The sequence below is a fragment of the Cryptomeria japonica genome, chromosome 6 (assembly GCF_030272615.1).
Source record: "Cryptomeria japonica chromosome 6, Sugi_1.0, whole genome shotgun sequence".
NCBI lineage: Eukaryota > Viridiplantae > Streptophyta > Pinopsida > Cupressales > Cupressaceae > Cryptomeria > Cryptomeria japonica.
The window spans coordinates 146,180,838-146,204,023 of NC_081410.1; the positions used below are offsets into that span (position 1 = coordinate 146,180,838).

The 23,186-nt window shown below is 37.3% G+C and overlaps 1 protein-coding gene across 6 annotated transcripts in view; it reads left to right on the forward strand.

Moving 5' to 3' along the window:
• LOC131064983 (uncharacterized) overlaps nucleotides 1–23,186 on the forward strand; it is a 109,120-nt gene that overhangs the window by 33,646 nt on the left and 52,288 nt on the right. For 3 of the 6 annotated variants that reach the window (XM_057999327.2, XM_057999331.2, XM_057999329.2), the window contains exons 4-6: nucleotides 986–1,124; nucleotides 1,241–1,397; nucleotides 14,991–15,119. In XM_057999327.2, the coding sequence (XP_057855310.2) occupies nucleotides 986–1,124; nucleotides 1,241–1,397; nucleotides 14,991–15,119 (425 nt within the window). The remainder of the gene's footprint in view (nucleotides 1–985; nucleotides 1,125–1,240; nucleotides 1,398–14,990; nucleotides 15,120–23,186) is intronic. The other 3 variants (XM_057999328.2, XM_057999330.2, XM_057999332.2) reach the window with 2 other exon arrangements.

Sequence of the window (23,186 nt, forward strand, 5' to 3'; positions counted from 1 at the left end):
TTATATTTAGAATTTTCGGCCCTAGGGTCCGAAAATGATGTTTAAAGTGAATTTCGGACCTTGAGGGTCGTTTGGCAACTTTTAACTTTTCCAACTTTTGGCTTCTGGGTCCGAAATTGAGCATATGGAATATAACATTTAAGTATAAGTTTAAGTTATATTCCATATATACTTTCAGGATGTTTGAGAGTGGTTTCGGCCCTCCAGGAGTTATATTGCAAATTCTAGTTTTTGGAGGTTTCCTCAGTTTTCAGAGTTAGCCAAATTTCAGGATCAGGGAATTCCAGACTTAGCCAAATTTCAGGATCAGGACAGAAAGGCACAAACTGGGGGTCCCTGTCCAAGACGGGGATGGGTGTGCGATTCGCACAACAGGCTGTTAGGCCAATTAGATATTTGAACGGTTAGAGTCATCTGACCGTTGCTACATATTTTTCAACAAGTGCTTAGTATATACTTGTTTGTCATGAAACTATTTTTGTTGTAGGCTACATTCCTTAGATTTTCTGGTGCTTTGCATCAATACTTGGAATTTTAGGTAGCTTTTTTTAAAAACCAAGTCCTATAGGCCTGTGTCAATGATATCTGCTTAGAGAAGCACAGTTATGTTAAATGCCATTACAAAGCAGTTAATTAATTCTATGATTATATCTCTTATGTTTGTTCTCTTATTGTTGTTGAAGGTTATGTTTGTTCTCTTATTATTGTTGAAGGTTATGTTTGTATTGTACATTAATTTATTTCTGAATATGTAATTCGTATTGTGTAGCTTTTTTTAAAAACTAAGTCCTATAGGCCTGTGTCAATGATATCTGCTTAGAGAAGCACAGTTATGTTAAATGCCATTGCAAAGCAGTAAATTAATTCTATGATTATATCTCTAATGTTTGTTCTCTTATTATTGTTGAAGGTTATGTTTGTATTGTACTTTAATTTATTTCTGAATATGTAATCCGTATTTGATCTGACCCATGTTCATGTCCAGGTTGCCTGATTTCTGTTGGGATTCTATCTTTTACAGGAAAGGTTTTAGTAGATGGGCAAGTGGCAGGCAAGGCTGGGATGTCTGTTTCAGATAAGGCTTCCATTGAAATTACTGCTGAAGTTCCGAAATATGTATGTAGGTGATTATTTCTGTTACTCTTGACCTTCCTAGCAGTTGGCAACATATTTGCATTCCATATGCCATGGGATTTTCTCTTCACATTAGACACCCTTGTAACAAGAAAACCATTGGCAGAGCAGGATACAAGTTGGAGGGAGCACTTGAGCAATTAAATATTGATGTTGCTGGAAAAGTTGCATTAGACTCTGGTCTATCCACAGGTGGCTTCACAGATTGCTTACTTCAGCATGGCGCATCTTTTGTTTATGGTGTTGATGTAGGCTATGGACAGGTGAATTGAAGCATCACTTTGACAGAAATAAGAATATATTGTGCTTACTATGGTAAAATTTTACATGCACATTTCTACAGTAAATATATTCGTTGTCATTTTCTCTTCATAATTTTAAAGTCATATGGAACATATGCAAGTGGACAGCAGGATGAGGAGGAACTTGCTACAAAATTAAAAGAAAAACTTGGAAATTATTTAATTTTGGCATCCCATATTGGCGGGGTCATAACTCCTAGCCTGTTGGGTGAAAATCGAATTTATTGGATATCATGAAAAGTTAAAATCAAAAATTATTACCAAGATATTTAATATTAACAAAGGAGCAGAAGTCTCCATAAATAAGAGATATGAGATTGACACCTAAGAAAGCAGAGGATAAGAACTTAATCTAAAAAGAATAAAAGAATATTCATAATGTTTATTCTACTGAGTTGATTGACCATTACAAACTAATATTACAATATTACTTTGATACCCTCTTCTAATGGTCAATCTACTAAGTACACCAAGTTTGTTACAAAATTTTACAAATTTGTCAGGACTTAAAGACTTGATAAGAATGTCTGCAGTTTGATCCTTAGTTGGACAATACTGCAACATCATAGATCCTTCTTCTACAAGTTGTTGTATGAGATGACAATGAAGCTCCACAGATTTAGTATGCTCATGGAATATTGGTTTCTTGGCAAGCTTTAGCACCCTTTGATTGTCACAAAACAAGGGTGAAGGTCTTGCTTGGGACATGTCATGTCTGCAAGCATCCTTTAGAGCCGTACTACCTCAGATGCTGCTCTAATTGTTCCTCAATCCTTTGTGTTTTTGAGAAAAGAGCTACTGCATGCTGCTTTTTATTGGTCCATGTGACTGCACTCGTACCAAGGCTGAAAACATATCCAAAAGGGGATTTCTTGTCATCAACAAACTTACCCAATCTGAGTCTATGAACCCAACCTGCCTAGGATCTTTGCTTCTATTATACAGAATGCCAAAGTCAAGCGTCCTTTCCACATATCTCAGCATCCGCTTTGCTACAACCCAATGTTTTGCCTTGGATGCTGTCACAAATTTGTAAATGTAACTCACAGCATAGCTCAAATCAGGTCTAGTGATGGTAAGATAGATAAGGCTGTCCGATAGTTGCCTGAATGTTGACTTGTAGAAAGAACTCCTAGAGATCTAGACAGACTTGTAGGAGGGTTCCCCTCATGAAGTAGCAGAGGGCCTAATTTGCTCACAAGGCCTCCTAGAATGCAAATTATGGAAATGTAGAAAATACCAAATACTTAGATTTTTGATATTTCCTAGAAACATCGAAATGCTCATGGATCTCAATTGGATCATTTATTTCCCCATGAGAAGCAATGGGCCATATTGCATCAAAATTTTGTAACAATTTGGGGAGCTTTTTCCCAACTTGGTCCTCAGAACACTACTTACCTTGATGAGAAAAATTTCCTTCTTGTACCATTGTGTGCCATAGATGGTTGAAGAACAAGCCGATTTGTCGAACCCTTTCAAGGTGTTGGTTTAAACACAAACAATGCTTGGAAACACACAAGGGTTCTACGAGTATTTTGACAATTATTGAAACCATTTTAGATTTGTTGAGGATGGTGACATGAGGTGAGCTATGTCAATGGGTACCAATGTGTAAGAACCTCAAAAGGCCCTCAACTCTGACAACTGAAGTTTGGTTGAACCTGTTGCGTTTTAAGTTTGTTCTTTGCAATTTTTTGAACAGCAAGTATAACTTTGACTATTACAAGCTCAAAAAGCAACTATGGGGAATTGCTAGAAATCAATTATAATTCGATACTAAACTGATCAAACCCTAATTACATTTATTCAACCTTTATTTAACCTCAATACATAAACAAACAATACTAGAGAGGAAACTGATAAATACCAAGAAATTCTGAAACCCCTTATTTCTTTCTTGCTGGTCATACACAGTCCATTATGACAGCATGCTGTAATTTATTCCAGACTGGCCCAAACAGCTTGCATGATAGCTTAATGGAAGAGTCCAGGCTAGGCGCACCTTCTGCTTATTTTTAATATAGTTTTGCAACCCTCCAACATGCAGATCGCAGCCTCCTTCAGGGGATTGGCACAACTCCCAAGCAGCCGTACAACCACCAAATAATATCCCCTTTGTGTATCTCTGTTTCCCTCTTGCTACTGCAACAAAACATTGAAGACTGACGGTGACTCTTTGATTGATTAGCACAAACTTGGTCCCTGAATGAAACCAACTGAATAAGCAAGATCAATTGATATTTCACAGCCTCTGATGTTGTTGTACAAGAATCCCATGTTTTCCTGCACCGATACCTCCGATCACTGCAGAAGAATCTTCTATTGAAACCCTTGGCCAAAAACTCCTCTCAGAGCTCAAATCCAAAATATCAAAACTCAACATAATGAAAAGAAGACCTAAAATCTTCTTTAATCTTCTCCACTTAGGGTTTGGTGTGATTCCCAAGAAAGGTGCGATTTGGCATTTAATGATTTTTTAACTTTTATTATTTATTTTTGACTATTGAAGTGTCAAAAATAAATCACTTTCCATTTAATATAAAAACTGGCCCCATCTGATGAGAAATAGACCCTCACTTAAGTATAACTTAAAGTGACTTTTAAAACATTAAAAAATTAAAGTTCACCCATTTAATATTTAATTAAAATAATTAAATATTAATATCTCTCTAAGTATTCATCAGAATCACCTGCTGTCTGAACTAGAGATTGCCAAACCATACTCTGCCCCTGCCCAACCCACTGGCTATAAATAGCAGGGCTGCTAAAAATAGAAAGTATCTCAAACAGAGTCCTGGAGACCTCAAACGAAAACCAGTCCTAGAGTGCTCGCTCTGAAGATGACGAATCAAACTCTGGAGGACCCTCTAACGAACCTCATCAACCTACGAGGGTCAGTGATAGGCTAATCTGCTCAGTTGACACATGTCAACTAGAAGGGGACATCACACAATGTTTGGAACCTGAGCAAATTTAAAAGGTCTGTTTGTTGTAGAGTTGTAAAGAGATTTGATGAATGAAAGGGAGACTTTAATCTCATGTGGTTACCTAGAGTCTTGCTTGTGAAGAAGGTGCATTATCATTCCGGCAACTCTTGTTGACAAATCTCATCAATCTATTTTTTTGTTTTTTGCCCACGTGCAAGTAGTTGACCTAATTATCTTTGTTGATTAGTGAAATGCAAAACTTGTTACAAAATATGAAGAACTAGATGCAAGCTGAAGAAGATGAGTAATGAATTCTCTAGGTTGTTTGAATTAAGCTTTAAAAGCAGCTTTATCTTGACCATCCTTGAGAGCTATTTCTTTACAATTTTGAGAGGTTATCCTAAAGAAATTTAGATACTTTTGCTGTGATTGTGAGCTCAGATCTCTCTCAACATCTTGGAAATCTGCAGGCATAACATAATGAACTGTTTTCCCCTTAGGAGGAATAGAGGACTCAACAATAAAGTGGTTTTTCATGCTCATCTTCACTGAGATTGCTTCTATGGCTCACCAAGAAGAAACGAAAATGCTAGAAAGTTTTTCTAATAAGAGGGCATAAGCTTCCTCTTCAGTAAGCTCAGATCTAATTTACTTAGGCACTTATTTTGCTTGCTCTTGATTACTAAGAGGGCGTATTAGATCAGAAGGAAAGGTGACGATAGGTGATTCGTGAGAAGGAATGACAAGAGGAGTAGAAAATGGAGGATCTTGAGGACTATTAGAATTAGGTGGTGTACACCTTGGAATGTTAAATTTGGATCGGATTTGATATGTGAGTAGTTTTAATTTTCTTTCTATTACTTAGTTCACAACTAAGTTATATGACTATGAACTCTATGTGCAGGTTGCTGCAAATATGAGGAGAACACAAATTACTTCACAATAAGTCATCACCCAAAAATACCCCTCTGGTGGAAAATGACCTCAGTCTGGATGAAAATCCGAACTCAAAATCATGAAATGCATTCTCAATGGAAAATCGCCGCGAGTTTGGATGAAAATCCGGACAAAAATCCTCAAAAACTTGTCACAAAGACCTAGTGGAAAATCGACCCAGGTGTGGAATAGATGCAAACGTTATCCGCAACCTATCCATACCTCCCTGGTGGAAAATCGTGGGTAGTCAGGATAAATCCTGACACTTAATCAAATTTTAATGCTTCCAAGGGAAAAACGACCCTAATATGGATTCACAATGGTGGAAAAATGAGACAAGTATGGATTTCAGGGGAAAATCCATGTTCAGTTCGGATTTTGAGTGGGGAAAACCATGGGTAGTTAGAAATATGAGGGGAAAAGCACCTCTGGTATGAAATTTTGACCTTTTAACCCTTAGAATATGGATATTACTCCGGAAAATGCTGATTTTTCCACTCAGAATCACTTAGAAACTTCGAAACTTAATAAAACTCAACTGGACTTAGGCAAATTCATCAAAATTGGAGCGTAACACAAGAAAATCCATCGGAACAAAGTGTGAAATCAACTTGAATAATTCTCTAGGAGCGAGAAAACAACTCCAAAATGTCTGAAAACACCTTAGCACTTGAAATCATCGACGAGGATATTTAAAAAACACGTTAACGCTCCAAAAGGGTCAACACTTGGACAAAACAAGATCATTTAAAAATCTCAATTTTATGCGCTTGATCCTATAATCTTAAAAACCCTAAACGACACTAGGCATGATCAAAACTCCGAGACTCAGGCACGAGAAACACAAAATTGCCCACTGAGCAGCCAAAACTCTAACCTAACAACGCAAAAAGTAGGAAAAGAGGGGGTCCTCGTTAGCAATGGGGCGATGTGTGAAAAGGTCACAACAATACGATATCCCAAACATCATTCTTGAGAATATACTTATATTCTTTTGTCATGGCATCTTTCCAATTTTGATGTTGGAAGGCTTCTTCAGCATTTAGAAGGTTCTGAATTTATGAGTTCACTCATAAGTGCAACATAACTGGAGAATCTATTAGGTCTTTTACTTTCCCTGAAAGTTCCTTGTGGAGCTGCATAATTTTCAGATTCTTCAATCATCTTTCTAGCCCAAAGTGGTCTTTTCTTATTCACTCTGGGTGCATCAGTAGAGTCCATAGGTTCAATGTGATTATTGTATTCAATTGGTTTATGAGTCTCCCTCTGAATCTCAGAGGTGTGATCCTTTTCATTGTACTGTGGAGATTCACCATCTGTTTCATTAACCTCCTTAGATCTTTTGAATGCAATATCCTCTTCAAATATTACATCCCTGCTTAGTTCAATTTGTTTTTGTCCAGGAATATAGACCCTATAGGCCTTGGAAGTTTCACTATACCCAACAAATATTCCCTTCTTCCCAAAGGGTTCTAATTTAGATCTTTTCTCTTTAGGGATGTGAATGTAAACAGGACAGCGAAAAATTCTTAAGTGACCTATGTTATCAAGAAAAGAATGTGGACATTTGTTTTGGATATATACAACAACACTAGAGGCTTCGGCCTAGAATGAGGTATGTAGGTTGTGGTCATGAATCATGGCTTTGGTTGCTTCTACTATAGTCCTATTTTTCCTTTTTGCTACCCCCTTTTGTTGAGGGTTGTATGGAATAGTTAACTCCCTCTGTTGAGACATGGACCAGCTAGGACTCGAACCTAGGACCTTCCATACGCTACTGGAGTGCTCTACCACTGAGCTACTGGCCCCTCTTGGACCAGTCCATCGTCGGTCCGGGTGTGGCTTATTTCCAACACCAACACCCCCCCTTAAGCCACACCTCTCATGTGCTTGGGGCTCCTAGCCTGGACCTGGCTTTGATACCATGTTGAGACATAGACCAACTAGGACTTGAACCTAGGACCTTCCATACGCTGTTGGAGTGCTCTACCACTGAGCTACTGGCCCCTCTTGGACCAGTCCATCGTCAGTCCGGGTGTGGCTTATTTCCAACACCAACACCCTCTTAATCCCAACATTACTACATAAAGTTTTAAAGTTTTCAGAGATGTATTCCCCCCCCATTATCTGATCTTAGGGTTTTGATATTTTTACCAGATGCATTTTCTACTAAAGCCTTGAGTTCCTTAAACCTTTTAAGGACTTCATCAGACTCTTTACACTTTAGAAAATATATCCATGTCTTCCTAGAATAGTCATCTACAAAAATAACATAATACAAGAATCCTCCTAAAGAGGGTATTGACATAGGTCCACATAAATTAGAATGAACAATTTCTAACACATTTTTGGATCTACTTTCACTGCTATGAAATGTGCCCTTGGTATTCTTTCCAAAGGCACACCCTTTGCAGATTCCTTCACGTTCCTGAGTTAGCTTAGGTATTCTTGTCACCATTTTCTCTATAGAGGGCAGAGCACGGAAATGAAGATGCCCTGATCTTCTATGCAATAATTCACAAGTGTTGGAAGATTCATGAACAAGTGCTTGAGAGGGAGAGGTGCAGAGTTTATACATACATCCATGTTGAACTCCGATGGTGTGTGCCTTCTTGATATTAGCATTTTTAGGCCAGGCTAAGACTTTTCCATCCATGAATGTGATCCTATATCCCTTGTCTTCAAGAGCTGATATGGAAACTAGGTTGCGCTTGATACCCGACACAAATAGCACACCTATTAATTGAAGGGAGATGCCTGATTTTAGTTGAATGGTACAAGTTCCGATCCCTTTCACCGGGTAGCTCGAATCATCTCCAATAGTGACTTCCTCATCATAACTTTCTACCATGGTGTCCAGGTGCTCTCTGAATCCTGTTATATGTTGGGAAGCTCCACTGTCTATTACCCAGGTGTTAGTACTGGTAGATACTTGACTGGATAGAGCTGAGTAGAATACAAGCCTTTCGGAATCTGTGTTGGCCTTATTGACTTCTGCAATCGAGGCTTGAGGCTTAGGTCTATTAGGACACTTTACAACAATATGACCATATTTATCACATCTAAAGCATTGTACTTTAGATAGGTCCCTCTTCCTTTTGAATGACTGCTTCCTAGTTGAGTCCTTGCCTTTCCTCTTCTTGGAGTTATTCCTCTTTCCTCTTTTGTGAGATTGAGAGTTTAGGGCTTGCATATCTTCATTTGTGGAGTTAATTCCAATCCCTCTAGTGATCAACCTGGATTCTTCTTGTATACAATCAGTTTTCAACTGATCAAATTTGGGAAGTTTGGATCGAGCACTAATCCCTTGAATAAACGATTCCCAAGAAGTAGGAAGCTCGTTGAGAGCCAACATGGTCAACTCCTTGCTATCGAATGTGTGACCAATTGTAGATAGTTGGTTCCTTAGGTCCGTTATCCTCATGAAATATGAAGTGATAGTTTCACCTTGGTTCATTTTGATGTGGTGGAGTTGCTCTTTCAGAGCAAAAACCCTGCTAGTGTTATTTATCTCAAACATGTTCTCTAGTGATGAGAACATTAGATAGGCAGTATCTAATTTTGAGATAATAGGAACAATATGATCTTTTACTCCATCCACCAATAGCTTCATACCTTTATTATTATTCCTTGTCCATAGGAGTTTCTCGTCTTCTTCATCGGGCATGGGTATGGCCTTTTCCACAAGAGTGTTCAATTCATGTTCCTTTAATGCGAACATCATTCTAAACTTCCATGATACAAAATTTGCAGCTCCTTCAAGACGATCCTCAGGTCTAACTTCATTCACCATTTTGTCGAATATAGAATTCTAGAAAATTTAATGGAGGTTAGTTGTTTCCTTTTACAAATCTGATCGGACCTTTTCTTCAACTAGCTCTGATACCATGTTAAATTTGGATCAGATTTGATATGTGAGTAGTTTTAATTTTCTTTCTATTACTTATTTCACAACTAAGCTATATGACTATGAACTCTATGTGCAGGTTGCTGCAAATATGAGGAGAACACAAATTAATTCACAAAGTATTTGCTGAACTGCAAATGAAGGGGATCGATGTCTTATTGGCTTGCACTTTCGATTTCTGTGCTTACCTTTAGAATCAAAATCGATCATGATATATATGACATGGTTTGGGCATGTCGATGAATAGACATGCCTCCACGTACGTGGAGACATGTCTCCTCATCAAGATGCCTCTCTAAACAACGATTCACATAATCGTTTATTATTATTAACAGTAAGGTAACGATTCACATAATCATTTGATATTGATGATCGACCATAGTTGATTCAAACAGCAATTAATAATATCGAACTGTTTAATGTGGATGATCGATTATTATATTGATCATTCCATTTGATCAATATAATTGATACATATGATCATTTAGCAAATGATAAATAATTCGGTGCTCATATTCAATTTGGTATAAACAACATGCTAGGTTACCGGGTTCGCCTCTGGGCCCCCTTGGTACGGGTCCGGGTTCAACCGGGTCCGGTTCAACCTGGGTTCGACCAGGGTTCGAAAAACCCAGAGTGGGTTCGACCTTGGTCAAACACAGTCGAACCCGGGGTCGAACCTAGTCGATCCCGAGCGGACCCAGTCGAACTTGGGCGGCTGGGCGGCCCGTAAAGTCAAAAAACAATGCAAATTTAATTTTTTTTTCAATTCCACCTTGTAAAAAGTGAAAGTTATAACCTTAAAAAGCAAAAAATTAGACGTCTTAAAAAAACAGAAAACTGATGCACGCCATGGAGTTCCGTGTGGGTTTGAAGGTTGTGATTTGGTGTTGGCGGCGGGGCCCCCAGACCCCCGCAAGGGGCGCTGCCCCTTGACCCCGTTGGGGGTGTTGCCGGCAAAATCCAATTCCTCAGTTTGAAAAATTAAACTTGGATGTTCTTAGTTTGAATCCATTTAATGATCAAACTTTAAATTGTTGAAAGTTGAAACAATGATACTTGAATATTTTATCATTTTGATATTAGACTTGATGTATATGATGCTGTTATGGTATGATCATGATGCTACGACTACAAGTTTATGTTGGTTTTGTTGTTTATATGATGCTATGCGACATGCTAATCTTAATTCATGCTTATAGGTTGCATATATATATAATTTACATGTTTTTGTACTAACGAACCCAAACGAACCCAAACCCCTTTTCAAAATTTTGCCGTACCGGCGTACCAGGTTCTTCGAACCCGAACTGGTGCCCGAACCCGAACCGGTAACTTAGACAACATGATTATAAATTCAATTTAATCACTAGATTAATATAATCGATATTGCTTATCGATTCAACATGAATTTAATCTCATTGATTTATCAATAGCGTGATTAATGATTTAATATTCCAATCATAAATTATGTATGTATAAATATTCATATATATAATAATAATAAGAACACTTATTATTATTACATATATTAATATGTATACATATATATTAACAAATCATTAATCATGCTGATGGTATAATCAGCATCACTTATACATATGATTTGATGGGATTACTCCGACCGAAGCTATAAATCATCAACATGGAATTCCTTGGAATGATGTAATATTTAATAATTTGTAATGTGAATAGTTTTTGGCCCCTCATGGAATGAACTGCCACACTTCGGAGGAATTTCAAGATTCCTTCGATGGCAATACTCCATTTGGCATTTATATTATGATGGGTGTGAGAGAGCATTGATATGTGGGCTACGTAGTGGACTAAGAAAAACATCTTGGATTTATATTCTTGGCAGTGTGTAAGAGCATCTTGTAAGAGGAGTTAGTCTGTCCAAAAGGAGCACCTAGTTTGATTGGTCAACTTGTCAAATGGTGGGAGTTACACTTTATGCATGAAAGGTGGCACTTGGGTTTGAATGGTTATCTTGACTATGATTTATATGTTCCCTTTGGAATACCATGGCTTTGTTAAAACCATGAGTGCTTTCTTAGATGGTTAATACCCTATAAATACAAGCTTTGGGGTAAAGGCATAGGATTGCTGGTTTTGAGTATGGGATTAGCTATCAAAATGTTTTTGGATTGTTGACATTGGTGCTATTGGCCTGCACCTATTTGTGTGGTTAAATATGGTGCTTATGATTCATGGTATCTTTTTGGTAGCCCAAATGTATGTTTTAGGTTTTGTTGTGATATCTTTGTCTGCCACAGATCTTGCGCTTATGTCATCTTTCAGTTATGGTGTTGTTTATTGTTGTTTTTCTGTTGCTGCTTCCCTTCTATTTTTGTACAGTGTTTTATTCCATGTTGCAGCATCCCCAAAGCATAGTTGTGACCCAATTCCCTCATTATTACTTGCTCTTAGTACTGCACGCTTTTCCATTACTCTCATTTTCATTGCAAAGATATTGTATCCTGGTGGCCCATTTCCACTATCTTTGTTGTGAAAATTTCTTTGGCATGCGGCGACTTCTAGTTTGTAGTGGTTATTGTTGTTGTCATAGGCATAACTGGTGTTGCGACAGTAGTCCTGTTGTTACTTTGATCTTTTGGAGTCCTAAGTGGTTTGTTTATGGGATTGTGGTGGGTTCACCTCAATGTGGTGGTTGTTATCTTTGGTGGTTGTCCTTAGTCACCTTGTGGTAATATATCTTTTTGTGGTGGACATATTTGAGTTGTGGCAGTGTTCAGTTGCTTTGTGGTGCATCTCTTGCATGTGGCAGTTATCTTTCAGGTGACAGTGCTCTGATGGAAATATAATATTTGCCAGTGTTTGGTCTTGTATGTTATGGCCACATACGTTCTTCTGATCATATATGATTTTGTGGCAAATTTCAGCTAATGACATATTGTACATTGGCTCCCATGACAACTTGAGCTTCCATCTGTTTGTAGCATCATGCATTTCATTATCCTATTAAAGAAGCTGCCCTTGCTTTCCAGTAATGATGTAATTGAGTTACGGTTTGTTGGTGATACCTGTATTTTTGCATAGTTGGATGAGCAGAATCTCAAAGTGTTGGATGATAGATTGGATTTTTTTGTGTTGAATCTGCCTGTAAGATTGTAGTGTGTAAGTCTAGCTTTTTGTGTTGGAATACTGATTTTCTGAATTGGCTTTTAGATGGAGGTTTGATTTGCTAAGGTCTAGATGCGATTGTTAGACTTGGGTATTTCTTTTTCTCTCAATCTTTGTTTTAAGACTATGTTGCAGTGGGCGTTGGATAAAGTTAAATGAAAATCTCAAGGTGGCAAGGGAATCTCCTCTCTTTGTCAGGGAGATTTCAGGTTTGTCAGAAGGTGTTTTTATCTTGTACTATTTACTTCTATAATTCTATTCATGTTTGCTTGTTGCTTCCTCTCATATTAAGCGGTTGGATAGTCTTATTAGAAGATTTGTTTGGCCTTATGGTAAGGGCTGTAAGAAGCGGTATGCTATTTCTTTATCACACTGTACTGCTCCTAAGGAGGTGCGTGGTATGGGTCTTAGAAATATTTTTATTCGTGGGTATTCTTTTTCTGTTAAATGGATTGTTAAAGCTTGTTCTGGTAATGAGCCCTTGAAAATTCTCTCTAGGAATAATTCGGCTAATTGGCTGATTGTATTCCTGACAAAGCTAACTCTAATTGGCATGGTTTACATATATGGGGACATTCTGTTTGACAGTTTAAAGTTAAACCTTTTGGTTTTCTGTTCTATTTGAAAGGCTTGGGGTTATGTGAAAGAGCTTACTAAAGGCCATGAGGCCTTCTCTGATGATAAGGATAAGGTTTTGTGCTTTAGGTCTATTTTGTGGTCTTTATAGGGTAAAAATTCATTGTTGGCTTCTACTGGGGGCTGTGATGCGTATTCTTGGCACAACAAAGATCTTAATGTTATTAATAATTTTCTTGAGAATGGGAAATTGTTGGCTTGGGATCTTTTACGTAAGATTTTTGTTTAGTCTGTGTGACAAAGGAGGTCCTACGCTATGGTTAAAAGAGCTGGGCTTGATATCAGTTTTAGGTTATTCATTGGAATAATAAATTTTGGGATATTGTGAGGTGGTTGGGAGCGAAGATATTCTTGGATGTCACTCCTAAATTCTTATACTCTGTCATTTTCTGATAAATGATTTTCAAGGTTAAATAATATTTGGTGTGTGGATGAGCCTGGCAATGTTTGGGTCAAGTGGCTAAAGAGGATTTGGTCTAACCTTACTGAGCAAAAAATATTTTCTTAAATGGTTGTTTATGTTCAATAAGCTTGTTGTCGGTGAGGTTATGCTGGGTCCTATGTCTAAAATTTGTTTGGTTTGCAGTAATGTTGAGTCTATCACTCGTTTGTTTTTTGATTGTCCCTATTCTAAATTGGTGTTGCAATATTTTTTACCTGTTTGGACTTCGTTGTCTAGTAAACCTAGTATTAGCTGGTCTGATATATTATTTGGGAAGATTGTTTGTTCTTCTCCTCTTGATAAATGGTTGCATAATCTTTGGCTTGTCATGTCATTTGGAAGTGTTATACTTATGGTTTATTTGGATCACTAGGAACAAGATATCTTTTAGGGCCATAAATGCATGCTCACTGGCTTTTCAACAAAAGTCTCTATTTCTTTGGTTTGCGATGCTATGGCTTTGCAGGTATCTAAGAAAAAGGATGACATAGTTTCAGTTCATTGGTGGCAGCTTATTTGGTGATCCTCATTAGGTACAGTGGGGGAGAATTCCGGATGATCTTGGATATGATCAGGATTTTTAGTTTGTTCAGAAAGACTTTTTAGACGTTAATTTCTCTTCTCAGCATTTTAAGGTCCATTTTTTTTTTCTTTCTAGGTGGTTTCTAGTGTTCATGACAGTGGGGATATTGATTGTGCTGGTAATGAGGATGCCTTTTTTGATAGTATTCTTTCTGAGGCTGATGATGATCCCAGAGGAGTTTTTCCTTATTCCTTGGCTTGAGTTTCTAGTGTTGATGTTCTTGATGCTGATGATGTTGTACATGGAACTGCCGTTACTGGTGATGTTCATGTGGTACTGCTGATACTTGTGCTATGCTGTTGATGTTACTGATAGTGTACATGTTGATGTTGTTACTGATACCGCTGTTCCAATCAATCAGAGTGCTCTTTTAAAGGGAAGGGGATCTCTGATGTTTCTCTTGATCAATTTGACGTGCAATGTGTTACTGGGCCATTTTCTGACAGTTTCATTTATATAGATGCTTTGCCTTTCCCTCCTGCTCCAATAAGGATTTATCTGGAGTTCTGGTTGCAAGATTGTGTGGAATTTAGAGTCAGATCCTTTGAGAAGGATATGAAGACCTTGGTTGGTTAGATGAAAATACGATGATAAGTAATTGTAATTGTATTTGAAGATTACGAGTTTTGTAATAGTGATATGGACGCTCTAGTATTTTGATGGCTGGAGAGACTGTTGCTAGCTGTTCTAGGTGATCTGTTTGTCCCAGTGGTCTCATTTTGTTTTTACTCAGTTGTGATGTTTCTTGGTTAATCTTTCTACTCAGCTTCTTGAAAGAGCTATATTTATTGACCATGTCCAATTTTTTTAAAAAAAGCTTCCTACGTTTTCCTTTATCTTTCTCATGTTTGTAAGAAATTTTATTCTTTTGCTCAACTTCATTGCTCTTTTATGATCAATTGGTGTTTTTGCTTGGGGTTTTTCACCATCCATTTTATTATAACAATAGAGGAATGCATTGCATGAACTTTTGCAGGTAGCTGAGAAGATTCGTACAGATAAACGAGTCAGTGTTATAGACAGGACAAATTTGAGATACCTCTCTGGTCTTCCCCAGAAAGTTGACTTGGTTACCCTTGATCTTTCATTCATTTCCATACTTTTGGTATGTATGCTTAACCGATAGCCATTTGAATGCTTAGAATAACTTCTCTCGACTATCTAATGTTTGCAAAATTTTCTGAGAGATGTTACTGTTTATCTTTGATCATAAGAAAGTTTGCTTGAAGATTGTCTTTTCGAAACATTGGACTCATCCATAGAAGTTGACAGTAAAGCCTTCTAAGCGATATCTTTTTGCACTGTCTTAGAGAAGAGATAAAATAGAATCTATATAAGGCACCCATCATCACCACCACTCCTAAATTTTTAAATTTTCAACCACTTCATCAACATGGGAAAATCTTCTACTTTTTTTGGCTCTTATTTTTTAGGAAGTGAAGCCTTGCGTATATTTTGCATTTCAATTTTGTATATATTTTCTTAGTATTTCAGTTCTTTTCATCAGATAAAGAATAAAGCTTCAGAACACCAATTTTATTGTCTAGAGCCTCATTACAGAATTTACTAAGCATAAATATTAAAGAGTTAGCGAGATGACAAGTGTTATTATCCCACCTTCCTACAAATAAAGGCAGAAGTAAACTCTGTAAAACTCATGGGCATGTGAGACGGAGACACTGGTATTCATACTCACAGTCTGTCATCCTGGCACTGCTTTAAAAGCATTGTTTGGAAGAAAGACAGAAATTATACTAATGTCCATGGATGATCAAATTAGTCAATAGACTTTTTTCTCTTTTTCATTAATCAATAGCCTTGAGGGTACAGCATTATACTATAGAAAGTTCTAGGCAGAGAAACCTAGAAAGGTCCAACAAAGGAAAAAACAAAAACAAAACGAGTACAAAATAACAAGGTACCACCTACATCAGTGGTTGAGAAACTCGTACATAAAGCCAAGAAGGGGAACAAGATACCCCAACAAGCAAACATAAATGAAAATTGGGGATCAAACATGAAGACATTTCCCTTCATAGTTTTTTTTTTTTTTTTTTTGATTATTTAAATGAGGGAATCAATTGGGACCCTCTGCCAATGAAAGTGATAATCGTTCTTACAAGAAAATAAAACCAACAGATGTTCACTGCATGCCAAAAACTCACATGACTTGATAGTGACAACTGAATATTATAAATTATATACTCAAGGACCCAGACCATAAAAATGGTGCCAGCTCCACTAAACAAAAGCTGTCCAAAATCTAGAGATAGCATATTCCCAAAGGAAAGAGAACAAACGTGTTACCTAGATAGTAAAAGGATCCTGTTCAAACAAAAGAAGAGGCGAAGTGTCTGCTCCTCTGAGGGATGGTTGAGGGAGGAACACAACCATCCTTCACTGATTGATGCTTTATATGCTCTACCTTTATGCTGAATGCATTTGGCACCACATCTTCTATCACTTATCCATGCAGTAGAAAAGATGTCAAGATCCACCTGAGTTAAACCACCCAAGACAGCCAGCAGGTCTTGTAAAATGGGGGATCCATAAAAAGGAAATTCCTTCAGTGACTGCACAGAATCTGTCTTTTCTTCTTCTACTACTAATGCTTGAGGTATTCCTTCCACTGCAACCAGTTCTGTGACCCCATCTTCTGTAAATGATGTTCAATTTACATTCAATATGCAAGTTATATTCTAGTTGATATTATCTTGTTCTATGTATTATCTATTTATCTTGTAAATCTGACTATCTTCTTTTGTATGGCAGGTGAGAGGAGCATTTATTAATTTCGATGTCCTTTCTCACAAATGCCATTTGATATATATAGCAAGCTGGGTATGATCAAGCAATGCCTTGACCGGTCATGACCGATCAAGACATTACTTGATTGTGCCCCTTTGCTAATCGCATTAATAACAAAAGGTGTATATTTAACAACCGATACCATTCAGTGTATGTTTATCTTAACAACTGATAACAATCGGTGTATGCTTAACTTAACAACCCGATACCAATCGGTGCTTATTTACCTTGCCACCCGATATTAATCGGTGCATACATAACCCAATATCAATCGGTGCAAGCTTATATTGACACCTGATACTAATCGGTGTTTGGTTGATCCAATAATCATTTGTTTAATATTAAATATGTTAACCGATATAAATCGGATTGCATTGGTTAGCTCGATTTAATAATCGGTGAACACAAATAATGTAAATCGGGATTCTAAGCTATAGGATGATTATCGATAGTTAAGCATTTGATCGAACTAAGTAGATTGATCATATACAAATGAAGAATGGTTATCAAATGAAGTAATAGCTTGAAGTTTTTCATCATAATTATCGATAGGATAAATGATTGAATGAGAGACTTCATTTATCTCTCATTCAATCATTTATCTTACCGAAGCTATCATGCACTAACACTCCCTCTTAGCTAGGTAAGATAAATGCAAACAATATATCAAGCATCACAATTCAAATGATAGTTAGCATTCTTTACACAATCTGACTCTCTAGAAAATCATATCACCTAATCACATGACACGTGACACACAAGTTCATCACGTCAATCTTGTGATGACAGGATATCACCTAAGCATGTGATATCAGTATTGCCTGAACACGCAATACTTAAGGATAATCATATGAGAAAGATGAAATTCTCATCTTATCCAAGTTGTGATATGTGCACTAACACCTTATACAAATGTTTTATCACAACACAATCATGGCACATCCATGACACACCAGAGATCCAACATGATAACTGGTTTGGACATCATAAGATCGTCACCTTATAATGTCTTTATACAAGTGTTCATTATCTTGAGAGATCGTCACCTCTTAGATATGAACCCAAGGGATAAAATCCAAAATGTCCTATCATAACAAAGAAGTTTACACATTAAACATCTTATTGATATGCAAATACAGATTTACAAAGCAAATTACCTTTCTATCATACCTAAACCCTTTTTGAAGTGATCAACCTTCACACTGGAAAGAGGTTTGGTCAGAATATCTGCAGTTTGATCTCTTGTACAAACATATTCTAATTGGATCACATTCCTGTCTACCATATCTCGCACATAGTGGTATGGAATCTCAATATGCTTGGATTTGTCATGGAACACTGGATTTACTGATAGTTTAATGCAGCTCTGATTGTCACAATGTATAACAGTGGGTTTCATAGGTTCTCCAAACAACCCCACAAGCAGCTTCCTAAGCCATACTGCTTCTCGGGCAGCCATAGATGCTGCAATGTATTTGGCCTCGGTGGAGCTTTGAGCTACGGAAGACTGCTTCCTGCTGATCCAAGATATCATAGCTGAACCTAGACTGAAGCAACACACTGAAGTGTTTTTTCTGTTAGTCACACTTCCAGCCCAATCTGAATCTGTAAATCCATGTAGGTCTATATCAACTTTCTCATATCTGAGACCAAGGTTTAGGGTACCTTGTAGGTATCTCATAATGTGTTTTACTGCAACCAGGGGTATCTCCTTAGGTTCACACATAAATTGACTTAGAGCATTAACTGCATAACAAATATATGGCTTGTATTTACCAGGTACATTAGGGATCCAATCATCTGTCTGTATTGAGTAGGGTTAGTGGGTTGTGACTGTGCTGCTGCTTCTTTAAGTTTATGTAAATTGGTTTCCATAAGAGAGGTCATAGGCCTACAGTTTTTCATTTCGAATCTCTTCAAAATGTCCAAGGTATACTTTCCTTGGTTGAGTATAATGTTGTCAGAATTCTGCCATACTTCCAACCCTAGGAAGTAACGAAGAAGTCCCAAGTCCTTCATATCAAATTCTTTGGATAGATCTTTCTTGCATTGATCTATAAGGTGATCATTTCTTGTGATTAATAAGTCATCAACATATAAAATCAATATTAGCATATCACCTTTATTTCTTTTGTAGTAGAGATTATGATCTGCATCATTCTTAGAGAAGCCTAGTCCTGAGAGATAGGTGTCAATTCTTTCATACCAGGCCCTGGGAGACTGTTTAAGCCCATAGAGAGCTTTCTCGAGTCTACACACATGAGACTCAACATCATAAATTTCAAACCCTTTAGGTTGCTCTAGGTAGACTTCTTCTGAGATCTCACCATTTAGAAATGTTGTCTTAACATCCATCTAGTGTACCTTTGACCCCTTTTTTGTTGCAATGGCTAATATAGCTCTTACTGATGTATATCTGGCAACAGGTGCAAAAGTTTCTTCATAATCTATTCCTGCCCTTTGTGAGAATCCTCTAGCTACAAATTTGGCCTTGTGTTTTTCAATACTGCCATCTGTAGCATGTTTGATCTTGAACAACCATTTAGATGAAACAATTGATTTCTTAGTTGGCCTAGGAACAATTTCCCAAACATCATTTTTCATAATGGACTGATACTCTTCAGACATGACATCCTTCCATACTTGATGTTCAAGTGCATCTGATACATGGTTTTAGAGAGATCATTCATAAGGGCAACATAGCTAGTGAATTTATTAGGCCTTTTGCTTTCCTTGAAGGTTCCTGAAGGAGCAACAAACTTCTGAGCTTCTGCTATAGTCTTGGTGGCCCATAGTGGTCTTTTCTTGAGGTTTTCTCTAGGTGGATTTTGAGTTTCACCTATAGTTTTTTTAGGATTCTCCCTCTGAAGCTCAGGAGTAGGATCTTCATCTATGCTAGGGGTAGGGATATAGACTTCAGGCTCTAGTGAGCTTTGGGCTCTTTTGAAGGCTTACCCTTGCTCTAAAGATCACAACCCTACTTAGTTCAATATTCTTTTGACCAGGTATATAGATCCTATAGGCTTTGGAGGTTTCACTATATCCTACAAGAATTCCCCTTTTTCCAGAAGGTTCTAATTTTAATCTTTTCTCTCTAGGTACATGAATATAGACAGGGCATCCAAATATCCTAAGATGGCTGATATCTGGTTTTGATTTAGTAAAGACTTCCTCAGGGGTCTTATCTTCAAGATGGGAGTGAGGACATTTGTTTTGAATATATACAACAGTGCTAGTTGCTTCTGCCCAAAGATTGATATTTAGATTCTGATCAAGAATCATAGCTTTGGCAGCTTCAACGATTGTCCTATTTTTCCTCTTAGCTATCCCATTTTGTTGAGGGTTATAAGGTATTGTTAACTCCCTCTTAATCCCTGAATTTTTACAAAACTCTTTAAATAATTCAGATGTGTATTCGCCCCCATTATTAGTTCTTAGGGTTTTAACTTTATTTCCTAAGTAGTTCTTTGTTAATGATTTGAATTCTTTAAACCTATTAAGGATCTCTTCCGATTCTTTACATTTCAGAAAGTAGATCCAAGTTTTTCTAGAGTAGTCATCAACAAATATTACATAATACAAAAATCCCCCCAAAGAAGGTACGGACATGGGTCCACATACATCAGAATGAACTAACTTTAAAATTTTACTTGTTTTCTTAGTACTATTTTGAAAATCACCCTTAGTATTTTTACCTAGGGCACATCCTTTGCATGCCCTTGAATGATATTGCTTTAACTTAGGTAGACCTGTGACAAGGTCTCCCATTGATGATAAAGCTCTAAAATTTAGGTGGCCTAGTCTTCTATGCTAGACTTCATTAGCATCTGTAGTTTGATGGATTAGGACTAAGTTGGGCTCTGTGCATAGCTCATACAGGTAGCCTTGTCTTTGACCAATCGTTTTAGCTTTCTTGATGGATGAATTCTTTGGCCAAGCCAATACTCTGTTGTCCATGAAGGTCACTCTGTATCCATTATCCTCCAGTGCTGATATTGAGACTAGATTTCTCTTGATGCCTGGAACATATAGTACTCCTTTAAGTTGTAACGATACACTTGACTTTAGTTTGATGGTGCAGGTTCCAACTCCTTTGATTGGATGTGTAGAGTCTTCTCCGATAGTTACTTCCTCATCATTCTCCTCTTTCATGGAGTCTAGCACTTCTCTGAATCCTGTAATATGTCTGGATGAGCCACTGTCGATCACCTAGGAGTTAACTTTGTTTGATGCTTGGTTTGTGAGTGCTGAATAGAGTACATAGTTCTCGGAGTCCTCTTCCCTTTTAGATTTTCCTGTTTTGGCAAATGTGGCTTGTTGCTTAGGTCTTTCTGGACATTTGGCAACATAGTGCCCAAATTTGTCACATTTGTAACATTGAATCTGAGAAAGGTCCTTCTTGAAGGTTTTCTTGCTGTGACGACCTTTTCTCTTTCTGAATTGTTTCTGTTTGCTTTTCTTGTTTGAGTTTGTATTTAGAACTTGGATATCTTCATCTATATTCTTTTGCTTGATCCCTTTCTTATTTTGCCTTGATTCCTCTTGGAGACAGTCAACCTTTAGCCTATCGAATTTTGGAAATTGATCCCTTGCACTGATGCCTTGGACGAATGTTTCCCATATGCTAGGCAACCCATCTAGAGCAATGAGTGTTAATTCTTTGCTTTGGATTTCATATCCAAGGGTTGTCAGTTCATCCCTTAGGGCAGATATTCGCATGAAGTAGGCATTGACTGATTCTCCTTTGATCATGGCTATGTGATTTATTTCTCTTTTTAAAGCCAAGGTTCTACTGGCATTAGATATCTCAAATGCATCTTCAAGTGTTTTGAACATGTTGTAGGCTGTCTCATGTTTCCTTATGATGGGCATAATATTATTTCTCACCCCATCAACTATGATTTTGATGGCCTTTTCATTTCCCTCTCTCCAAGTTGTGTTGTCAGGTTCAGTCTCAGGTTCTGCAGTTTCAGTTTTTACAAATGATTCGACTTTATTTTCTTTTAGAATCATTTGAATTCTGAACTTCCATGCTGAGAAGTCATCACCTCCTCCGAGTCTATCTTCAAATCTGATAGTGCTAGCCATTGAAAAAATTGTGATGTTGAATATATGCTTGTTTGGAATTTTCCGCAAAATTGAACAGCCTCAGGGTCGATTTAACTATAGCTCTGATACCATGTAAATGATGTTCAATTTACATTCAATATGCAAGTTATATTCTAGATGATATTATCTTGTTCTATGTATTATCTATTTATCTTGTAAATCTGACTATCTTCTTTTGTATGGCAGGTGAGAGGAGCATTTATTAATTTCGATGTCCTTTCTCACAATGCCATTTGATATATATAGCAAGTTGGGTACGATCAAGCAATGCCTTGACCGGTCATGACCGATCAAGACATTACTTGATCGTGCCCCTTTGCTAATCGCATTAATAACAAACGGTGTATATTTAACAACCGATACCAATCGGTGTATGTTTATCTTAACAACTGATAACAATCGGTGTATGCTTAACTTAACAGCCTGATACCAATCGGTGCTTATTTACCTTGCCACTCGATATTAATCGGTGCATACATAACCCGATGTCAATCGGTGCAAGCTTATATTGACACCCGATACTAATCGGTGTTTGGTTGATCCGATAATCATTTGTTTAATATTAAATATGTTAACCGATATAAATCGGATTGCATTGGTTAGCCTGATTTAATAATCGGTGAACACAAATAATGTAACCGATATTAAATCGGGATTCTATGCTATAGGATGATTATCGATAGTTAAGCATTTGATGGAACTAAGTAGATTGATCATATACAAATGAAGAATGATTGCCAAATGAAGGATTAATAGCTTCAAGTTTTTCATCATAATTATCGATAGGATAAATGATTGAATGAGAGACTTCATTTATCTCTCATTCAATCATTTATCTTACCGAAGCTATCATGCATTAACATCTTCTACCTCAATAGCCGATTTTTTCCTTTTCCTGGAAATAAGAAACTAGATACCCCAAGGATTCCAAAGAGGCTTCCCTAACACCTGTAGAGCAGGGGTCATTCTCTTCATTCTGACAATACACAAAACACGCATGATTTCTCCAAATGAAATCATTCCCTGGTAACTCTTTATTTTTTATCCATTTTTGAGAATGAAGCTTACATGTCAACTTGAAATGGAGAGACAAAAGGCATACTGTAGTCCTTTGTCCAACCTTCATATATTTGAAGCATTTTAAGCGGAGACCTTTGAAGTCAAGGAACAGCAGCCAGGACCAGCCGTCTGCCAGGATGTGAACCTCATTGCAGATAGGTTTCAAAAGATTTACAAACCCTGACAAACCTCAGAT